Raw genomic sequence first — 20,071 nt, 5'->3', positions numbered from 1 at the left:
TTTCTGCTTGACCTTGGCAATACGCTCCTCCCAGTTTTTGGTGCATGCCCCAGCCCCACCCCGAACCAGATCCCCAGCACCTTCAGGTAATCTGACCTGACGGTGAAGGGGACAAAGGATCGGTCAGTCCAGTTCCCAAAGAACATGGCCTTGCTCTTGCTACAATTTACCCTGGCCCCCCGAAGCCAGTTCGAACTGGTCGCAGATGCTCATCAATCTGCAGACCGATAGCTGATACGAGCAAAAGTCGTCCATGTACAGGGAGGCCTTGACCTGAGTGCCTCCGCTGCCTGGGATCGTCACTCCTCTTATGCCCGCATCCCTCCTGATGGACTCGGCAAAGGGTTCGATGCAGCACACTAACAAGACGGAGGAGAGAGGACAGCCCTGCCTGACTCCAGATTTGATCGGAAAGCTTTCTGATTCCCACCCGTTGATTGAAACTGTGCTACTGATGTTTGTGTAGAGCAGTTGGATCGAATTATTGATGCATCCGTTTTCCTTTTTCTCACTGCTTGCAGCTGGAGGACACCACTAAAGCTTGGCTTTAATTTGCACCACCACTTTTTTAAAAAAAACATATAAACAGGCCTGAGGAAATCCCAGGTTCAATCCTCAGTTTGTGCTAAGTTAGCTAATCTTAGCAGGGTAGCTTAATAATTAACATCGCTGAAGGAAGAGTGGGGAAATCAGCCAGCGTTCCTACTCTTGATCACTATCCAGCAATCCTTGGTGTAAAGTGCATATGTATGGATCTTGGGTGAGGACAGCATCAGGCTTGGCTGCGATTACCCTTCCTCCCACGGTTGAATGGGAGCATGAGGAAGGGAATGAAAAAGACCCTTCTCTCCTGGATATTCATATGTCCTCTGTGGGCCAGAAATCACATTCAGGGAAGCTGGAACTTTTCATTTACTTATCTACTTACTGTATGTGTCCTCCACTGCCGTTTCAGAATTTTCACCCAAGATAGCCACAGTAAATGGCTGCCATTCTGAGTGGAAACATGCACCAACACAGAAGAAGAAATGGGCCAAAAGCAGCCCTAGGCACAATGTGTTGGTGATAACACATTGTCACGTGTCCGCTTCAAACCTTTTCCATGTAGTCAAAAGTCTTAACCACTTGTCAATATTTCAAAAGCTAGTAGTTGAGTTGCTTTATTCTTGCTACATAGAACAACTTTTAAAGGGAGTGTCATGTGGAACAAGGAAATGACCTATGCATGTTTCACTTGCAATTACTGTATAAACTGTGAAAGGAAGTGTTAATTTTTAGACTCTTCTCAAATATTCTTGATGTCCTTCTAAGATTATAGACAAGTTCAGACATCTGACATGTGACTTATTTTGTTAAAAGAAAGCGAGACTGAGTGGGGCTCCACCTGCTGGACATATGTTGATTGATTAGATATGTATGTCCCTTATCTATTGGAGCAAACTGACTATCCTGGTCAGTTTGCCAGATACTTCCTAGTTTATGAAATAATTTTTCAGACTGTCGGGTAGATTTTGCAAATTTTCGCACTCTGTATGAATCCCCCTGTCATTGTGCTGGGAGCACATTGTGGAAATGTGAGGGCAGAGGTCAGTGAACCACAGGATTTTCCACCCACTAAGGAGCAGCCACCATCGGAGAGAGAACGCTAACCAGTCAGTAATCGTCAAACTCAAGCTGTAAAATATAGTTGTTTTTTGACCAGTAGTAGTTCCTGGCTGTTGGTGAAACTTGTGATGCGTCCCTGAGGTTACTCAACTTGCAAATAGTTGCATATAAGAAATGTTGATCGAACAGGGCAGATGTTAAAAGTTTAAAAACCAAGCACAAATGTCGATGAGGGCTCTTTTTGTAAAGCGTTTTGTGCATTTAATGCTTTACATAAAATATTCTTGGAATTTCCTTCCTTTTGAGGGAAAGGAAGGCTATCTTTACAGGATTTTCTCTTGGGCAAGTTAAGTTGGATAGAGTCTATATGACTGACAAAATTGTACACTGTAGAATGAAAGTCCTTTTCTCATTCCGTACTCTCCTTCCATTGTTCTAATTGCAAGCGGACTGGGCCTGAAGCTGGCTTCACTTCATCACACCATGTCTTATGACCCTCAGTTGCTGCTGCTACTTCTATAATAATGGTTTCACTGGCATGCATGCATGCACACACAAAACACATGGAGAAAAGTACAGACACAGTGAAGGAGAGGCAGAGACACAGGAGACTGGAAGGGAGAAGCAGTAATGATGGAGAGGAAGGAGAAGAAGTAAGGACCATGGAGGGAGGAATGGAAAGCTAAACTAGAAATGGAAGGAGAGAGAACTCAGCATTGACCTGGCGATGAAAAGGGGGAGAGAAGGAGCAATACAGGGAAGCAGAGGAAGGGGGAGGGAAGCAGACAGACAGAGGGGACGGTGAGAAGAGAAAAACAGAAGCACACGGACAGGAATAAGGAGAGACTAATACAAGGAAGTAATCTGAAGGAATCAAAGACAGAAGCTTAGCATAAACAGGAGGGAGAGACAGACATGGGGAAGAGTAACATTGAGATAGCAAGAGAATCATAGGGATGAGAAGCCAAGATGGATTAAGAAAGAACTGTAGACACAAGTTCTCTGTCTCTGTCTCATTTATTGTCGAGGATGGGCCTGTGTGTAAGCAAGCCATGCCCAAAGGAGGCTTACAAAGCATTATGAAAAAACATTTTCTTCAACAATACTCTGTACCCAGTCATGTGATTAACAGAGGGAACTCTGGGAAATGTTTTTCTCCCTTGTTTAAAAGATGCTGAGGCCAGTTATAGTCACTCTACTACTAACCTAACTGAGATCCCCTAAGTCAGCACAGAGCTTGGGAGTGAACTTTGAACCTTCCTGGTGTGCATGCCTTGGCTACTCACCATGTAAACTTGCTGATGCATTGAGGAAAACAGTTTTTTTGTTTTACTGAGGATGATAGAGGTGTTGTAACAGGTGAAAAGGTAAGTTAAGCATCTATTGCATTATTATGACACACAAGCTCTAGATAACTTTTTTGCAGTAAATAATGAATAGCCTGCTGTCACTCACTCTCTAGACTCTTGTATGATTGACCACTTTGGCAACCCTCTAGTGCCCTGCCCATGATTGTGGAACTGAAGCCCAGCAGGAACCCTGCCTTCAAGAGAAGTAAATGTCTAGGCTAGAAATTACTGTTGGTGTTAGCAGCTGACTGATTAATGCATTCATATGACATTGCTCCCAATTTTTCTAAATGCTTAACTTTGAAGTAGTATTCAAAGGATGCCATGCAAACAATTTGTGTTGTAGTAATGTGTAATTTCTGGCCTTTTTAAAATAAATTCTCGTTTCTGAAAGAAAATGTCTCAGTTGAACAAAAAATCCTATGGATAAGAATCAAAAATAAAGTTTTGTAACTATCTTTAATGACTTTCCATTATTTTATTAAGATTGCTGAAGGAATGGCTTATATTGAATCAAAGAACTATATACACAGAGATTTGAGAGCTGCCAATATTTTGGTGTCTCAGACGTTGGTTTGCAAGATCGCTGACTTTGGCTTAGCCAGAATAATTGAAGACAATGAATATACAGCCAGAGAAGGTATGTTAAACTATGTAAAATAGGCTGTGTCCCCTGCTTTGTAATAAGACATGGGCTTTCAAACTGGCATCTGTAACCAGATCCCAGAGGGTCCCTGAAGCTATTGATTTCTGGCCATGTAGGGCATACTGTGTGTGTCTGTGAGCATATGTCTCAAATCCTGTGTTAGACAATCAACAAATAAAAGTACATTTTCTTTTGCTGTATTGACTAATTAAACATATTCTACAATTGTAAGGAATCTTACAACACCAGGTTATAGTCCAACCATATTTTACAATGGTAGCAGTTGTCTTTGGGCAGTTGACACTATCTTTCATAAGTTGAGACATGAGATCCCTGGCAGTGTGTCAGTATTTTTTGGGGGGGGGGGGGGGTTCTCAACTGTTTATCACTATTTACAGTGGAGTCCCCACATTGAGTACACTGAAAGTAGAATTCACCTAGGACAAGAATAATGTGAATTATGTTGGTCTGTTTAACTGAGTCATTGCTAATATCAATAAATGTTTCTAAGTTGTAAAATATTTTAAGAAATAACACATAGCTTACAAGGCCTGATTTGTGGTTGGACTAATTCTGTCCTTACTTATTCTTAAAGCATCTGGGACTAGAAATTACTGTTGGAAATATTAGTGGACAAAAGTTTAATATGGTTACATGAATTTTCTCTGACCACTATTTTAACAGGGATGTTGTTAACCAGTTTATTTTAAATGGAATACCTGTGTTAAAATAACAGACAAAGGACTCTCATTTAAACATAGAAACAGGAGTAGGTCATTCAGTGCCTCAAGCCTGATCTGGCATATTATTTGATCATAGCTAATCTCTACTTCAACTTCACTTACCCTTACCTAAGGCAGGTATCACATCACATGATACCCTTACTAATAAAAAAAATTGTGTCTTAGTCCTGAAAATTTCAACTGACCCAGCATCCACAGTCTTTTTGGGAAGGGAGTTCCAGATTTCCACTACACTTTGTGTGGAAAAAGTGCTTTGTGATTTCACTCCTGAATGACCTATCTCTAATTAAGCTTGTGCCCCCTTGTTCTGGATTCCCCCATCAGAGGAAATAATTTCTCTATCTACTCTGAATCCCTTTTATTATTCATCCAGGTTCTGGAGAGTTGTCTATCTTAAGTGTCATTATTTTCTCCATTATCCTTTTAAACTTCTATTAAATCCAATAAGTTCCTCCCCATTATTATTAGGTTCCCTTTTACTAGTATTTTATCCTCTTCCTCTACTTTGAAAACAGACACTAAGTATTCATCTCACTAGACTACCATTTCCTTATTGTCCATTATAATCTCGCATGTATCTGCCTTTTAATAGGCCCATATTCCCCATTACCAATCATTCTCAATATATTTATGAAAACTTTTACTGTTAACTTTGTTATCCCTTGCAAGCTTTTTCCATATTCTCTTTTTGCATCTCATTACTTTCTTTGTATCCCTTTTGTTGCTTTCTATAACTCAGTCCACTGGATTTCCACTTTTCCTTGCATTTGTGTAAGCATTTTCTTTTAGCTTGATTCTGTCTCTTACCTCATTTATTGACTGTGGTTGCTTTACTGTACAAGTGGAGCTTTTAACGGTGTGTACTGGTTTTGTGCTTTACAAAAATCTTCTTTGAATACTTCCCACGATTTATCTGCAGGTTTACCAATTAACAGTTCAGCCCTATTTACTGTGATTTATTTCTCATCCCATCAAAGTTTGCCTTCCTTAAATATAAAACCTTGGTTTGTGACGCTCCCTTCTCCCCCCTCAAACCGAATATCAAATTCAATCATATTATGGTCACTCTTCGTAAAGACGTTTCCTGTCAGATTGTTAACTACTTCTGGTTTCTTATTCATCCCTAAATCTAGAATGACCTTATCAGTTCTAAAATATAGGGGTCAATTTTCGGATGGCCGAGCAGGTGCGTTCGTGGCGGGGGGGACTTCTAAAATTGGGGATTCCCGGAGTGGGTCCGGAGCCCGGCTCCAACCCGCCCACTTCCGGGTTCTGCAATGATGCGAATCGGTGCGCGTGCAGCCCCCGCATGCTGGACTCCCACCAGCAATCAAAGCTGAGGTCGTTTACAGACCTCATTAGTTGGAGATTTGAGGAGGATTCTGATTTTGGACTACCCAGAGCGTGTTTCCCATGCTGGGGGCAACACTCTCTGTTTTAAACAGACGTGTTGCAGCCAGTGGCAGCTGCAAAAGTCCATTTAGCAGGTGTGGAGTAGACCCTCATTCATTGCAGGAGGGCACTCTGTCACCTCAGACGAAGTTTTACCTGCCACACCGTTGTCTCCACACTCCAAATTATTAAATCATACTCAACTCTGCTGTCCAAACACATTTACCTACTTGGTGGACCCCCTCACACTCAGTCAGGATGGGGTGTGGGGGGGTTCAGTGCTGCATTCATCACTCCATTGGAGGACGAGGAACATCACCAGCATCGCCAGGCATGCCATCCACCTCCGCCACGTGGAGCTACACAACACAGTGCTGCGCAACAGGCACCTGCACAAATAGTCGTGCAACTACACATACACCCACTGCAGGGTGACCCAATGGGTGGCATCAAGGGTGTTCATGGAGAACCTCATGAAAGGTCATTATTGCACAAGCCAGTCAAGAATGGCCAAGACGTGGCAGTAGTGGTGACGATGTAATGAGTTGATCAGAAATCAAAAGTAAAAACCATGACAAACCCTCAAACACCCTTGTGCATCCCCTTCATGCTCACGACACATTTGCCTTACACTTCCTACTACACATATGTGATGCATGCCCTGTGGCTGCAGTACAGGTAGTGGCAGGTTGAGTGAGGCTGACCGTGAAACAGATGCATGAGAGGGTGAGTATGAGACTGTATGAGGATTGGGTTGAGTGGTAGTGGTGGGATGAGTACTGGCAAAGTGAGTAAGTGCAGGAAAGATGAGGATGAGCTTTGAGTGGGTGTGAGGAGTGATGTGATAGAGTAGTGTTGGCAGTGCAGAAGGAGATGTGGGGGGTGGGCAGTGATGTGGCAGACGGAGTGTAGGGGAATGAGTAAGTGTACTCACTTCGGCTGACCTATTTAGGTCACTGAAGCACCTCCTGCACTGTGTGCAGGTGCGTGATATGTTGGTGGTGTAGGTGACCTCCTCTGCCACCTCGAGCCATGCCTTCATGGTGGCAAAGGCAGGCCACTTCCTCCCGTTTGCCGGGGAGAAGATCTGTCTGTCCCCCTCCTCTTCACCCTATCCAGTAGGACCTGGAGTGAGGCATCATTAAATCTGGGAGCAGCCTTCCCCCGGGCTGCTCCTTTGTGCAGCATCAGTCAGTGGAGGACTGCTCCTTTTTAAATAGGGCTCCTCCAGCTGACAGCCTATGATGCGGGTGCGCAGTCCGCCCGCTGCGCAGCTTTCCAGCGCGAAACCTGGAAGCCAAGGTAAGTGGCTTCAATTTACTTACGATCGCGTGGGGAACCCACCGATTTTTACTGGGCAGATTACCCACTCACTCAGTCGCGCCACCCCCCCCTTGCTGGCAACCCCCCTTGCTGGCAACCCACCTCCCTCCTAATATCTGGCCGATAGAGTTCTAGAAAATGGTCCTCAACACATTCCATAAATTTGTTGCCTTTTACTACTTGAGCTGATCTTCACCCAGTCTGTGACAATTAAAATCTCCCATTATAACCACATTGTTTCTGCTACATACATCACTGATCTCTGTATTCATACATTGCCACCCACATCACTACTATCAGGCAGTCTGAAGACAACTCTCAAGAGTCTTTAATGCTTTACTATTCTAACATTACTAACCCATGGTTTTTCCACTGCCTGTTCACCCTTATTGAAAAGTCTTTTATTTTCACTGTTAAGTGTTTGACCATTAGTATCGGCAACCGTAATTTCCAGTTGCCCTTGGCTTTTTCCAGGATTTGTATCTGCCTTGCCAAACATGCTTGCTTATGTTGATGTAGGAAGCAAAAGACAAATGGTTTCAGTTAGCACATGATATCAGCAGTGGGATTCCATGCTATTGGGATAACTCCTTGCTCCACAGTTAGCAGTCTTCTAACCCTTTTGCTAGCCCACTGGGATTCGCTGGAAGCTCCTCGGGTAGAACAGTTTTCTGGTTATTGTGAGGTTACCTTTTTATCTGTGTAATTTACTTGTTTTATTTTTGCTAAAATTCTTTTTGTGCTGCATTACCCATGTGTTCATTTAATTTGTTTGCAGAATGGTGCACATTGGGCTGAGTTCAGAACTGAACTCTAAATTTGACACGTTCCAATTTATTTATGAACGCCTGCCTGAATTTTTGGGCAATTTCTGCCCCTTTGGAGCAGGACAACACTGTTGCTGTCCAATTTGACGGTGAAGCAGTGCTGTCTGTTCGATACCTGCATATTGCCATTAGTTATGTGCTTCTATGTTTCTGGCAATAACCAGCTATGAGAGTGACAGTGAAGCAAGTAATTTTAAAAGGCATGGCCCTGAAATTATACTGTTGGATACTATCATACAAACATATAACACATTTCTTTAATTCCCCCTCCTCTGTTATTTTAACATTAACATTAAACATTCACAAACTGTTATCCCACGCCATATTTCCAGGGCTCTTTATTTATCTCTTTAATCTCTATATAATCCATTCATTACAGAAATTTGGGAAGTAGCTGTACTGGCGGGTGGAGTAGCTATACTAATTAGAGATAACAGCAGTAGAATAAAGGGACATAACTAACAGAAAGATAGCAACAGAATCCATATGGATTGAAATAAAAGATATGGGATTGATCACACTAATAGGGACATACTACAGTCCACCTAATAGTGGAAAGGAGGTGGAGGAAGAAATGAGTAAAGGACACAGAATAATAATTGAGATTTTAACTATCCCCAAATAAACTGGCAAGAGGAGGTAGGTAAAGGGGTACAGGGAATGGAGTTTTTACAATGTGTGCAGGGTTCCTTTCTTACCCAGTATGTAAAAAGCCCAACAAGAGGAAGCACTGCTGGATCTAGTAATGGAAAATGAACCAGAACAGATGAGAGAAGTAAGCATAGGGGAACATCTAAGCAATAGCAATCACAACATAATAAGGTTTAAGATAAAGATTGAGAAGGACATAAGTAAGACAAAGATTAAAGTAATAAAACGAAAAGGCTGACTTTCAGGGGATGAGAATGGAACTAGAAAATAAATTGGAAAAATTTACTGATTAAGAAATAGAACAGTAGTGGGAAACATTTAAAATGATCGCAAATCCAGGAGAAATGTATTCCACTAAAAAGCAAGAACAAACTAGCCAGTAATAATACACCATGGATGAATAAAGAAATAAGGGCAAAATTGAAACTAAAGAAAAGGCATACGCTAAGTACATAGACAACAAAGGAGAGGATGACAAAGGGCATATGAAAAAGTTAGGAAATTTTTTTAAAAATTAGGAAGGCAAAGAGAAAATACAAAATTAATTATCAAGGAATATCAAAAAAAAGTGTTCTACAGACACAACAAAAGAAAAATTAGGATAGGGATAGGGCCACTAAGGATTCACAAGATAAACTCACAGGTAATGACAGTGAAATGGCAGAAATATTAAATAATTACTTTGCCTCAGTATTTACCAGGGAGGCTAAAATGATTGACATAACGTTATTTTTTTTGACCTTCTCTTCTAAAGACATTTAAGATAGACAGGGGGGAGATAATTGCTAAACTAATCAAACTTAGAGAGGATAAAACCCCTGGTCTGGATGGATTGCACCCATGCATATTGAAAGAAGTTGGGGAAGAGATAGCAGAGGCACTATTACCTATATATAAAAATTCATTAAAAATGGGAATAGTGCCAGAGGACTGGCGGACTGCCAATGTGGTTCCTATAGTTAAAAAGTGAGGTAGAACCAGTCCAGGGAACTATAGACTAATTAGTTTAAACATCATTGGTAGGAAAGATCATAGGATCATTACTCAAAGATGTATTAGAAAAACATCTAGAAACCAAAAAGACAATGAATAGTCAACACGGATTTCAAAAGGGAAGGTCATGCTTGACCAACCTTATTGAATTCTTTGAAGTAACAGGGTGGACAAGGGTAATATAGTAGATGTAATATATTTGGATTTTCAAAAGGCCTGCGATAAATTACCGCATAGTAGACTCGTGGCTAAAGTCAGAGCTTGTGGAATTGGGATAAGTAGCAGAATAGATAGCAAGCTGGCTACAAAACAGAAAACTGAGAGTAGGGGTTAAAGGTAGTTACTCAGGCTGGCAAAAGGTGGGACATGGTATTCCACAAGGATCGGTGCTGGCACCACTATTGTTCACCATTGACTTAAACGATTTGGAATTGGAAGTACAATTTGGGGGATAGTTAATTCTGAGGAGGACTGCGACAAAATACAGGAAGACATGAATAAACTTGCAGAATGGGTGTGTAATTGGCAAATGCATTTCAATATAGATAAGTGTGAGGTATTATATTTAGGAAGAATAAGGGGGCCACATACTGCTTGGATAATAGTCTAAATGGGGTTGAGGAGCAGAGGGATCTGGGGTTACAGATACAAATCACTAAAAGTAGAGATGCAGGTTAATGAGGCCATTTTTTAAAAAAAGAAGCAAACCAAGCACTCTGGTTCATTTCTAGAGAGATAGAATTGAAAAGCAGAAGTTATGTTAAACTTGTACAAGACCTTAGTTAGACCACACTTGGAATACTGTGAACAGTTCTGGTCCCTATTATAAAAAGAATATAGAGGCACTGGAAAAGGTGCCAAAAAAAAACATTTACTAGGATGATACCAGAACTGAGGTTGTACCTAAATCAGGAACGAATGAGTAGGCTGGGGCTCTTTTCTCTAGAAAAGACTGAGGGGTGACCTGATAGAGGTCTTTAAGATTATGAAAAGATTTGATAGGCTAGATGTAGAAAAGATGTTTCCACTTGCAGGGGAGACCAGAACTAAGGGCCATAAATATAAAGTAGTCACTAACATCTAATAGGGAATTCAGGAGAAACTTCTTTATCCAGAGAGCGGTTAGAATGTGGAACTCACTACTACAAGGAGTAGTTGAGGTGACTAGCATGGATGCATTTAAGGGGAAGCTGAATAAACACATGAGGGAGAAAAGAATAGAAGGATATGCTGAAAGGATTAGATGAAGTAGGGAGGCAGGAGGCTCATGTGGAGCATAAACACCGGCATGGACCTGTTGGGCCAAATGGCCTGTCTCTGTGCTGTACATTCTATGTCATTCTATGAGAACGAAAATACTGACTAATTTTAAAACAAATTGAGATGTATCACTGCTGGAAAGCAGGCTTTCTTTAGTAGCTTTGTTTAAAAGCAAAATTTTATGACCCATTAGTGCTTGGGAATTATAACTCTGTACAATGAAATATTGGTTGTAATGAATGGATATGTTCCTTGAAAATACAAACAGTGCTACCCACTGTAATTATAGGGACTTGCCATTCCAAGTGCCTTATTAAAAGATGCTGTTTTTAGCTGGCTCCCAAACACCATCATAGAAAATAGGATCAGGAGTAGGCCATTCGGTCCTTCGAACCTGCTCTGCCATTCAGTAGGATCATGGCTGATCCTCTATCTCAATACCATATTCCTGCTCTCTCCCCATACCCCTTGATGACTTTTCTGTCTAGAAATCTATCTAGCTCCTTCTTAAATATATTCAGTGACTTGGCCTCCACAGCCTTCTGTGGTAGAGAATTCCACAGGCTTACCACCCTGAGTGAAGAAATTTCTCCTCATCGCAGTCCTAAATGTCCTACCCTGTATGCTGAGACTCTGACCTCTCGTTCTGGACCCCCCCCCCCCCCCCAACACCCCAGCCAGGGAAACATCCAGTCTGTCTAGCCCTGTCAGAATTTAAACATTTCAATGAGATCCCCTCTCATTCTTCTAAACTCAAGTGAATACAGGCCGAGTCGACCCAATCTCTCCTCATATGACAGTTCTGCCATCCCAGGAATCAGTCTGGTGAACTTTCGCCTTTCTTAGGTAAGGAGACCAAAACTTCACACAATACTCCAGGTGTGGTCTCACCAAGGCCCTGTATAACTGCAGTAAGACATCCTTGCTCCTGTACTCAAATCCTCATACAATGAAGGCCAACATATCATTTGCCTTCCTAACTGCTTGCCGCACCTGCATGTTTACTTTGTGAATGCTTTACAAGGACACCCAGGTCCCTTTGTACATCAACATTTCCCAATCTATCACCATTTAAATAATACTCTGCCTTTCTGTTTTTCCTTCCGAAGTGAATAACTTCACATTTATCCACATTATACTGCATCTGCCATATATTTGACCACTCACTCAACTGGTCTAAATCACGTTGAAGCCCCTTTGCATCCTCCTCACAACTCAGGATCCCACCTACCATTCCTTTCATTCCCGATGGGAGTCTCACCCAAGCTAGTACAGACTGGAGAATCAGGCGACGAGCTCAGCGTTCCCGATTTGCAGTAATCGGGATTTTTTGGCTATTGATTTTAATTCAAGGTTTATAATCTCCATTTACTGTATCTTTCTAGGTGCCAAATTTCCTATCAAGTGGACAGCGCCAGAAGCCATAAACTTTGGGTCATTTACAATCAAGTCTGACGTGTGGTCCTTTGGAATTCTTCTCATGGAAACCATCACGTATGGCCGGACCCCTTACCCAGGTCTGTAAAGAACAAAGTTCTTCAAGCAGAACTGTAATGCTGTTGCATGAATCTTGCTCCTCTTCACACTCATTACTTATCTATGGATGCACTCAACACAACTGTGTGGGTCTGTGAAGTAGGTTCACTTCATGCTGACACTGCAGTTATAGTGCAAAAGCAGTCTGAATCCTGAGCCAGGGCTTTACCCGTCACAGGACCAAGACAGAGTGAGACCTACAGAGAGAATCTCTGCTTCATTTTGGAGTCTGTTCAGGCATTGATGTCCAATTTACGTTCCCAAGTTTAGCATTGGTGCAATGCCAAAGCTGCATCACACTGACTCTAAATATATAGGATGAATGCACTGTTGTACACCTAATAGTTGATTTTATACTACAGCTACCAGTCAGAAGTCATGAAATATATCCCATTCACTCAATATTACTATTAATAACACACATTTAATAAATTATTTAATAGAAATTCTCAGATCTTTACTGCATTTATAAGTTCAAATTCACATTGCTAATAGTGAGTCAGGGGATATGGTAGAAGTTTGAGATGTGGTGGGAGACAATGAAATGAGTGGAATGTAGTAGTGTTTTTTTGTAAAAATAATTAAACCACTTGGTTAAACTTTATTTTAAGGAATGTCGAACCCGGATGTGATACGTGCCCTAGAACATGGATATCGGATGCCACGTCCAGAAGTATGTCCCATAGAGCTGTATGATATCATGATGAAGTGCTGGAAGAACAAAGCGGAGGAGCGTCCCACTTTCGAATATTTACAGAGCGTTCTAGAAGACTTTTATACAGCAACAGAGAGCCAGTACCAGCAGCAGCCATAACAAAGTGCCAAATATGTACAGACAATGGGGAAATGCAAAAAAGTAACTCAAATCACCATTTTAGATTCAACTCTAAAGTCTGCACTTGCATTTTTTTGCACCATGTCGGAAGTAAGAATAATTTTCAACATTCTTGACTGCAAATAAATGTGTTTTCCATGTTATTTTCAATATGATTTTTTGAAAAAGTGATAGCAATTTTTCTGCAGAAATGTTCATCAGTCCTTTAGATGGCTGAACGAAAGGGGTTTATTTTTTCTGAATCAATCTTTTAAAATATTGGTACTGTATTTTCATTGACATCACAGTTTTATCTTGTGCACTATTTTTATACTGAAGGTAGCACTCACATAGCAGGGCCTTGGATATTACAGCCACTTTTACAGCAATGTCATGTTTAGGTGTTTTATATATAGTAAAAGGTCAGTTGAATTGTTTCAGACCCATAGAGGCTCTTATAACAGAGGATTTCTATAACACACATAGGTGTTGAGTCCATACAGCAGGAGTAGTTATAGGAAAGAACTTAATCTATTTATATAGTGTCTCAAAGAAAACTTGATTCACTTGGTTCCAGTATCTGCAAAGGGAGAAAGAGAGTCCTTAAAAATATTAATCTTTGAAAATATCAATCATCAATAAAAAGGTTGAGTACCCTATTTCATATTGGTTAATAGAATCCCTGTTAACCCTTGTGTTGAAGTTCACCACAATATTAGTAGGTTAGGCTCAGAGGTTGCACTGAGAGGAAATTGTACTCTGATCCCTAATACTGCTTTCTCTGGCTCAATTGTGGTTGAGATTGGGTCCAAGTTAACTCTGGTCAAACGATGCCAAAAATACTGCACACATTCACTCGGCAACTTCATATGGTTTTCTCCAGCTTGCTCACTTTCCAGGGTAATTTGGCCCAGGTGAACCTAGAATATTGAGCTTTGTGTTTCATGTCTGAATGCTGGCAAGTGATTGCACTCCAGACCAAAATTGGGCCCAGCTTGAACACAAGGACAAAACTCCTTCTGGCTGAACTGCCTGGTAGTATATTAGTTAGAATATTTGCTTTGCCCTGTTGTGATAAATCGAAGCAGTGGCTGCGATTCAACCAATACATGCAAAACTTGTTGCTTCTGGCTTGAGTTACTGGAAAAGTGTACCTTTTTTCCTAGCAGGAACTCTATCTGCAAGCAATTGAACCACAGAGGTAGCTCATTAGATTGTCCTTGCTGCAGAAGAAAAGCTCCTGGAAGCGAGCAGCTTGATCAGAAGAGAAATAGCTACTGAGAGACAAAATCTGAGAACTAATTCTAATCGAAACTAAATCCATTAATTTAGTCTTTTTTCTTGAATATCTTTGTTTAAATTTTTTTTATCAGGTGTGTGATTTATTAAATGTTTGGAAATAATTTATAACAGTGTGCTCGATCCAATAAATTTCACTCGTAGCAACATGTAGGCTAAAGTGTATCAAAACTTTGTTTAACATGGATTGGAGTATGCACATGCTTGAAGATTGATAAACTATGCATCCTTATTTTTCACATGGCTTGAAATGGTTACACAATTTTAAAGAACTATAATTGCGAAATGTACCCAATAATGTATATTTGTATTAATGCTTGAGGTGTGAAATAAAGTGCCTTAATTTAATACTATTGGTAGTTCCAAAATTTGTCAAATCAAATCTATGGAATCAATAGTGATTCAATATGCTAAAGCTTTCAAATGTTACTAAAGCTTGGGGAATTTTCAGTGCATTTGTTCTTTTATAAACTTGTTTACACTGAGTTTTTTTTCAACGTTTTGTTGACTGGCAAAGTAATCACGTATGCTCAGTAAGCCTGCGCCCACTCCTTTACATGTAAGCAGTGATTTCACATTCCAGCACTCCCAGCAGATCACATGGAGAGCATCTTGGCAAATCCAGGGCTATGGGTCTGCAATTTCCCTGCTGGAAGTATCAAACTGCAGAATCACCTTTAGTGTGCTAAGGAAACCTTCCTTGCCCAACCCCACTCCCTGAGCATTATATTGCTCTTATTTGAAAAAATTTTTTTAAAGCCTTTTTAAAAACATCTGCAGGAATATTTGGCTTGTGTCCTAAATGTTCCTAAGTAAGTTCAAATACCCTTTAGATGGTATCATGTAGCTTTGTTATAAGTATAACAATAGCTGCAAATTAATTAATTCCCACTCTCTTTAAAAACATGCCAAAAATGTAATGATAAATACCCTCCTGTTGGATGGAATGTGCAAGATACTCATGACTCTGCTCAAAGCTACTTAGCTGCAGTACAGCATCTTAGCTGCTCTGATCCATAGGCTCCACAGAATACCAGAAGAACTTCAGAAAGATTGTATCTTCCAGTTTACAGCAAAGAATCAGGTCATTCGATTCAACTGGTCTACATCGGTGTTTATGCTCCACATGAGCCTCCTCCCTCCCTACTTCATCTAACCCTATCAACATACCTTTCCAAGCCTATTTCCCTCCTGCTTATCTAGTTTCCCTTTAAATGCATCATGCTATTTGTCTCAACTACTCCTTGTGGTAGCGCGTTCCATAAGAAATAGGAGCAGGAGTAGGCCATATGGCCGCTTGAGCCTGTTCTGCCATTCAATCAGATAATGGCTGATCTTCTACTCAACTCTCTTTTCCTGGCCTATCCCCATATCCCTTGATTCCCTTAGTATCCAAATATCCATCGATCTCAGTCTTGAATATATTCAACGACTGAGCATCCACAGCCCTCTGGGGTAGAGAATTCCAAAGATTCACAACCCTCCGAGGGAAGAAATTTTTCCTCATCTCAGTCCTAAATGGCCGACCCCTTATCTTGAGACTATGACCCCTAGTTCTAGACTCTCCAGCCAGGGAAACAGCCTCTCAGCATCTACCCTGTCAAGTCCTCCTAAGAATGTTATACATTTCAATGAGATCACTTCTCAGCCTAAACACCAGAGAATCAATCTGGTGTATCCTCTATGGCAAGTATATCCATCCTTAGATAAGACGACCAAAACTGTACACAATACTCCAGGTGTGGTCTCACCAGAGCCCAATGTAATTGCAGCAAGACCTCCTTACTCTTATACTCCAACCCCCTTGCCATAAAGGCTAACATACCATTTGGCTTCCTAATTGCTTGCTGTACCTGCATGTTAACTTTGTGATTCATGTACAAGGACACCCAAATATCTGACTACCAACATTCTTACCACTCTTTGGGTAAAGATGTTTCTCCTGAATTCCCTATTGGATTTATTAGTGACTCTTATTTATGACATCTAGTTTTGGACTCCCCCACAAGTGCAAACTTTTTCTCTACGTCTACCCTATCAAACCCTTTTGCTATCGTAAAGACCTCTATCAGGTCACTCCTCAGCCTTCTCTTTTCTATAGAAAAGAGCCCCAGCCTGCTCAATCTTTCCTGATGGGTATATCCTCTCAGTTCTGGTAATATTCTTCTGGATCTTTTGCACCTCCTCCAATGCCTCTATATCCTTTTTTTATAATTTGGAGACCAGAACTGTGCACAGTACTGCAAGTGTGGTCTAACCAAGGTTCTATAGAAGTTTAACACAACTTCTCTGCTTTTCAATTCTATCCCTCTAGAAATGACCCCAGTGCTTGGTTTGGTTTTGTTATGGTCTATTAACCTGCGTTGCAACTTTGTGTATCTGTACCCAGAGATCCCTTTGCTCCTCAACCAACCACATTTAGACTCTCCAAGCATTATGTGGCCTCCTTATTCTTCCTACCAAAATGCACCACCTCACGTTTACCTATATTGAAATTCATTTGCCAATTGCATGCCCATTCTGCGAGTTTATTAATATTTTCTTGCATTTTGACACTTGTATTAACTACAACCCCCCCCCTCCCCCAACTACCCAATTTGGTGTCGTCCGCAAGTTTTGAAATTGTACTTTTGATTCCAGAGTCCAAATCGTTAATGTAAGTTGTGAACAACCTTTTTCCCAGCACCAATCCCTGTGAAACACCATTTCCCACCTTTTGCCCGTCTGAGCAGCTACCCTTAACTCCTATTTTGTTTTGTAGCCAGCTTGCTATCCATTCTGCTACCTGTCCCCTGACTCCACATGCTCTGACCTTAGACATGAGTCTACAATGCAGTACCTTATCAAACATCTTTTGAAAATTCAAATATATTACATCTACTGCATTGCCCTTGTCTACTCTTTGTTACTACTTCGAAGAATTCAATAAGGCTGGTCAAGCATAACTTTCCCTTCTAACATCCATGCTGACTACTCTATTATACTTTCACTTTCTAGATGATGTCCTATTACATCTTTGAGTAAATATTCCATTATCTTTCCTACCACTGGCAAGCTAACTGGTCTCTAGTTCCGTGAACTTGTTCCAACTCCCTTTGTAACTATTGGAATAACATTAGCTGTCTGCCAGTCCTCTGGCACTATTCCCATTTCTAATGAATTTTTATATATATGTAATAGTGCCTTTGCTATCTATTCCCTAATTTTTAATATGCATTGATTCAATCCCTCCAGAGCAGGGGTTTTATCTCCCCCTTTTCTACCTTAAACATCTTTATATTTTTTTGATCTCTTCTATCATGCCCATCTTGTTAGTGTCTCTGGCAAATACTGAGGCAAAGTATTCAACATTTCTGCCGTTTCGCTGTCATTACCTGTGAGTTTATCCTGTGTATCCCTTAGTGACCCTATCCCTATCCTGATTTTTCTTTTGTTATTTGTGTTATAGAATACTTTACTATTTCTTTTTATGTTCCTTGATAATTTAATTTCGTTATTCTTCTTTGCTTTCCTAATTTTTTTGACTTCTTTCCCAACCTTTTCGTATTCCCTTTTGTCATCCTCTCCTTTGTTGTCTATGTACTTAATGTATGCCTTTTTCTTTAGTTTCAATTTTACCCTTAGCTTTTTTTTCATCCATGATGTTTCATTATTGGCCAGTTAGTTCTTGCTTTATAGTAGGATATATGCCTCCTGAACTCTCTTGATCGTTGTTTTAATTATTTCCCACTGCTGTTCTACCTGTCATAAAAAAATCCAGTTTACCTTCCCTAGTTCCAGTTTCATCCCCTCAAAATTAGCTTTTTTTCCCCCAATCTATTACTTTAGTCTTTGTCCTATGTCTTTCTCAATCATTACTTTAAACCTCCTGTTATGATCGCTATTGCCTAGATGTTCCCTTACACCTACTTCTCTTATCTGCTCTGGTTCATTTCCCATTATTAGTTCCAGCAGTGATTCCCCTCTCGGGCTTCTCACATACTGGGTAAGAAAGGATTCCTGGACAAACTGTAAAAACTCCTTTCCCCTTTCCCTACCTCTTGCCAGTTTATTTGGGGGTAGTTGAAATCTCCATGATTATTATTTGATGTTTTTTACTCATTTCACAGATCTGCCTACATATTACGTCCTCCATTTCCCTTCCACTATTAGATGGTCTGTAAAATATACCTATTAACATGATTGATCCCTTATCTTTTGTCTCAATCCATATGGATTCTGTTTCTATCTTAATATTACTTGCATCCCTTTTTTCTATTGACATTATGTTGTCTCTAATTATACAGCTATCCTCCCCCTTTTCTTCCTTCCTTATACTTTCTAATTACACTATATCCTGCAAAATTTAACTGCCAGTCCTGTTCTTTATGTAGCCATGTTTCAGTTATCCCTACTACATCTGGCTCCAGTTCCCTCACTTTGTTTCGGATGCTGTGTACGTTATTGTACAGGCAATTTAACTTGTTTTTAATAATTGTTCCCCTCACTTTATTTTTAACCATTTTGTACTTATGTTCTATAACTGTATTTGTTCCCTGACCATTTATGTTACCTTATTCCATACCTTGGTCTGACCTTTACTTGATCTGGTCTATGTGGTTTTCAAAAAATCTGAAAAATGGTTCAAATGAATCAAAAGCTTCAGGAGAGGAAAGGGAGAGAAAATTGGCAAAAAAAGTTGCATCTTTTTTAGAAAAAAGAACACAATCTCTAATTCTGCTATTTTTTAGTTTTTGAAATAAATATGATTGCTACATTCTGAAATTATTTATTTATGATTCACAATCAGAATTTTGAAGTACCTGTTCAAAGAAATCCATAGCTCTTTCTACTCTTGTGTTTCAAGCTGCAGAAGAAATTGGAAAATCTCTAACAATAATGGGACATGTACTTCAGCACTGTAGCCTTGCATTCTCCTTTGTAAATTTTACTTCATAATCCATGATTTGATTTTGCTCAGCCATGCCTGAAATTAATTTAACACAGTGTAGCAATATGCCATATTTGATTAACTAGGTGCTGCAGTAATACTTTTCATTTACAATAAGTGGGACCCTCTTACACCCCCCTCCCCCACCCCCAATCTCAGTGGATAAAAGCAACGTGTAACATAGTCATGTAGAGCAGATTGCTATCCAGTGATATCCCTTCCCCTGCTGGAAATTGTGCGTGGGCATCAAATGAGGATGGGATAGGATAAAGGTTTAGTGACCACATGATTGAACAGCCTACCATCGCCCTCTGTTTAGGCTCACTCATAAGGAACAGAGGATGATCAACACCCATAGATACTTCCCCAGCAGGAATCAAAAGCTTCAGGAGAAGAAAGGGGGGAAAAATTGGCAAAAAAAGTTGCAAGTTTTTAGAAAAAAGAACACAATCTCCAATTCTGTTATTTCAACTGATATCCTGCTTATAAGAACCTACTTTGATTTTTTTTCCTCCATGACTTTACATGGTAAGTATCTGAAACTCTTTTGGAAGGATATCCAGATTAAACAGGACATGCTATCAAGGTTTCACTGGTGTTAGTGCAAGTACATGTACATACAAAAGTCTGTTTCCAGAAATTAAGCCTCCACAACATTCTCAAACAAATAACTCTCAATGTTTCTAAACAAGAAATTAAATTA

The 20,071-nt window shown here is 40.3% G+C and overlaps 1 protein-coding gene across 2 annotated transcripts in view; it reads left to right on the top strand.

Annotated features, from left to right (window-relative positions):
• The window catches only part of hck (HCK proto-oncogene, Src family tyrosine kinase), a 76,820-nt gene extending 62,034 nt beyond the window's left edge, over positions 1-14,786 (top strand). For both annotated transcript variants that reach the window (XM_068000444.1, XM_068000443.1), the window contains exons 11-13: positions 3,441-3,594; positions 12,175-12,306; positions 12,937-14,786. In XM_068000444.1, the coding sequence (XP_067856545.1) occupies positions 3,441-3,594; positions 12,175-12,306; positions 12,937-13,139 (489 nt within the window). In that variant the 3' untranslated portion in view covers positions 13,140-14,786. The remainder of the gene's footprint in view (positions 1-3,440; positions 3,595-12,174; positions 12,307-12,936) is intronic.
• The last annotated feature ends 5,285 nt before the right edge of the window (positions 14,787-20,071 follow it).

This window comes from Heptranchias perlo, chromosome 19 (assembly GCF_035084215.1).
Source record: "Heptranchias perlo isolate sHepPer1 chromosome 19, sHepPer1.hap1, whole genome shotgun sequence".
In the NCBI taxonomy this organism is placed as follows: domain Eukaryota; kingdom Metazoa; phylum Chordata; class Chondrichthyes; order Hexanchiformes; family Hexanchidae; genus Heptranchias; species Heptranchias perlo.
This window is presented reverse-complemented; position numbering and strand designations above follow the sequence as displayed.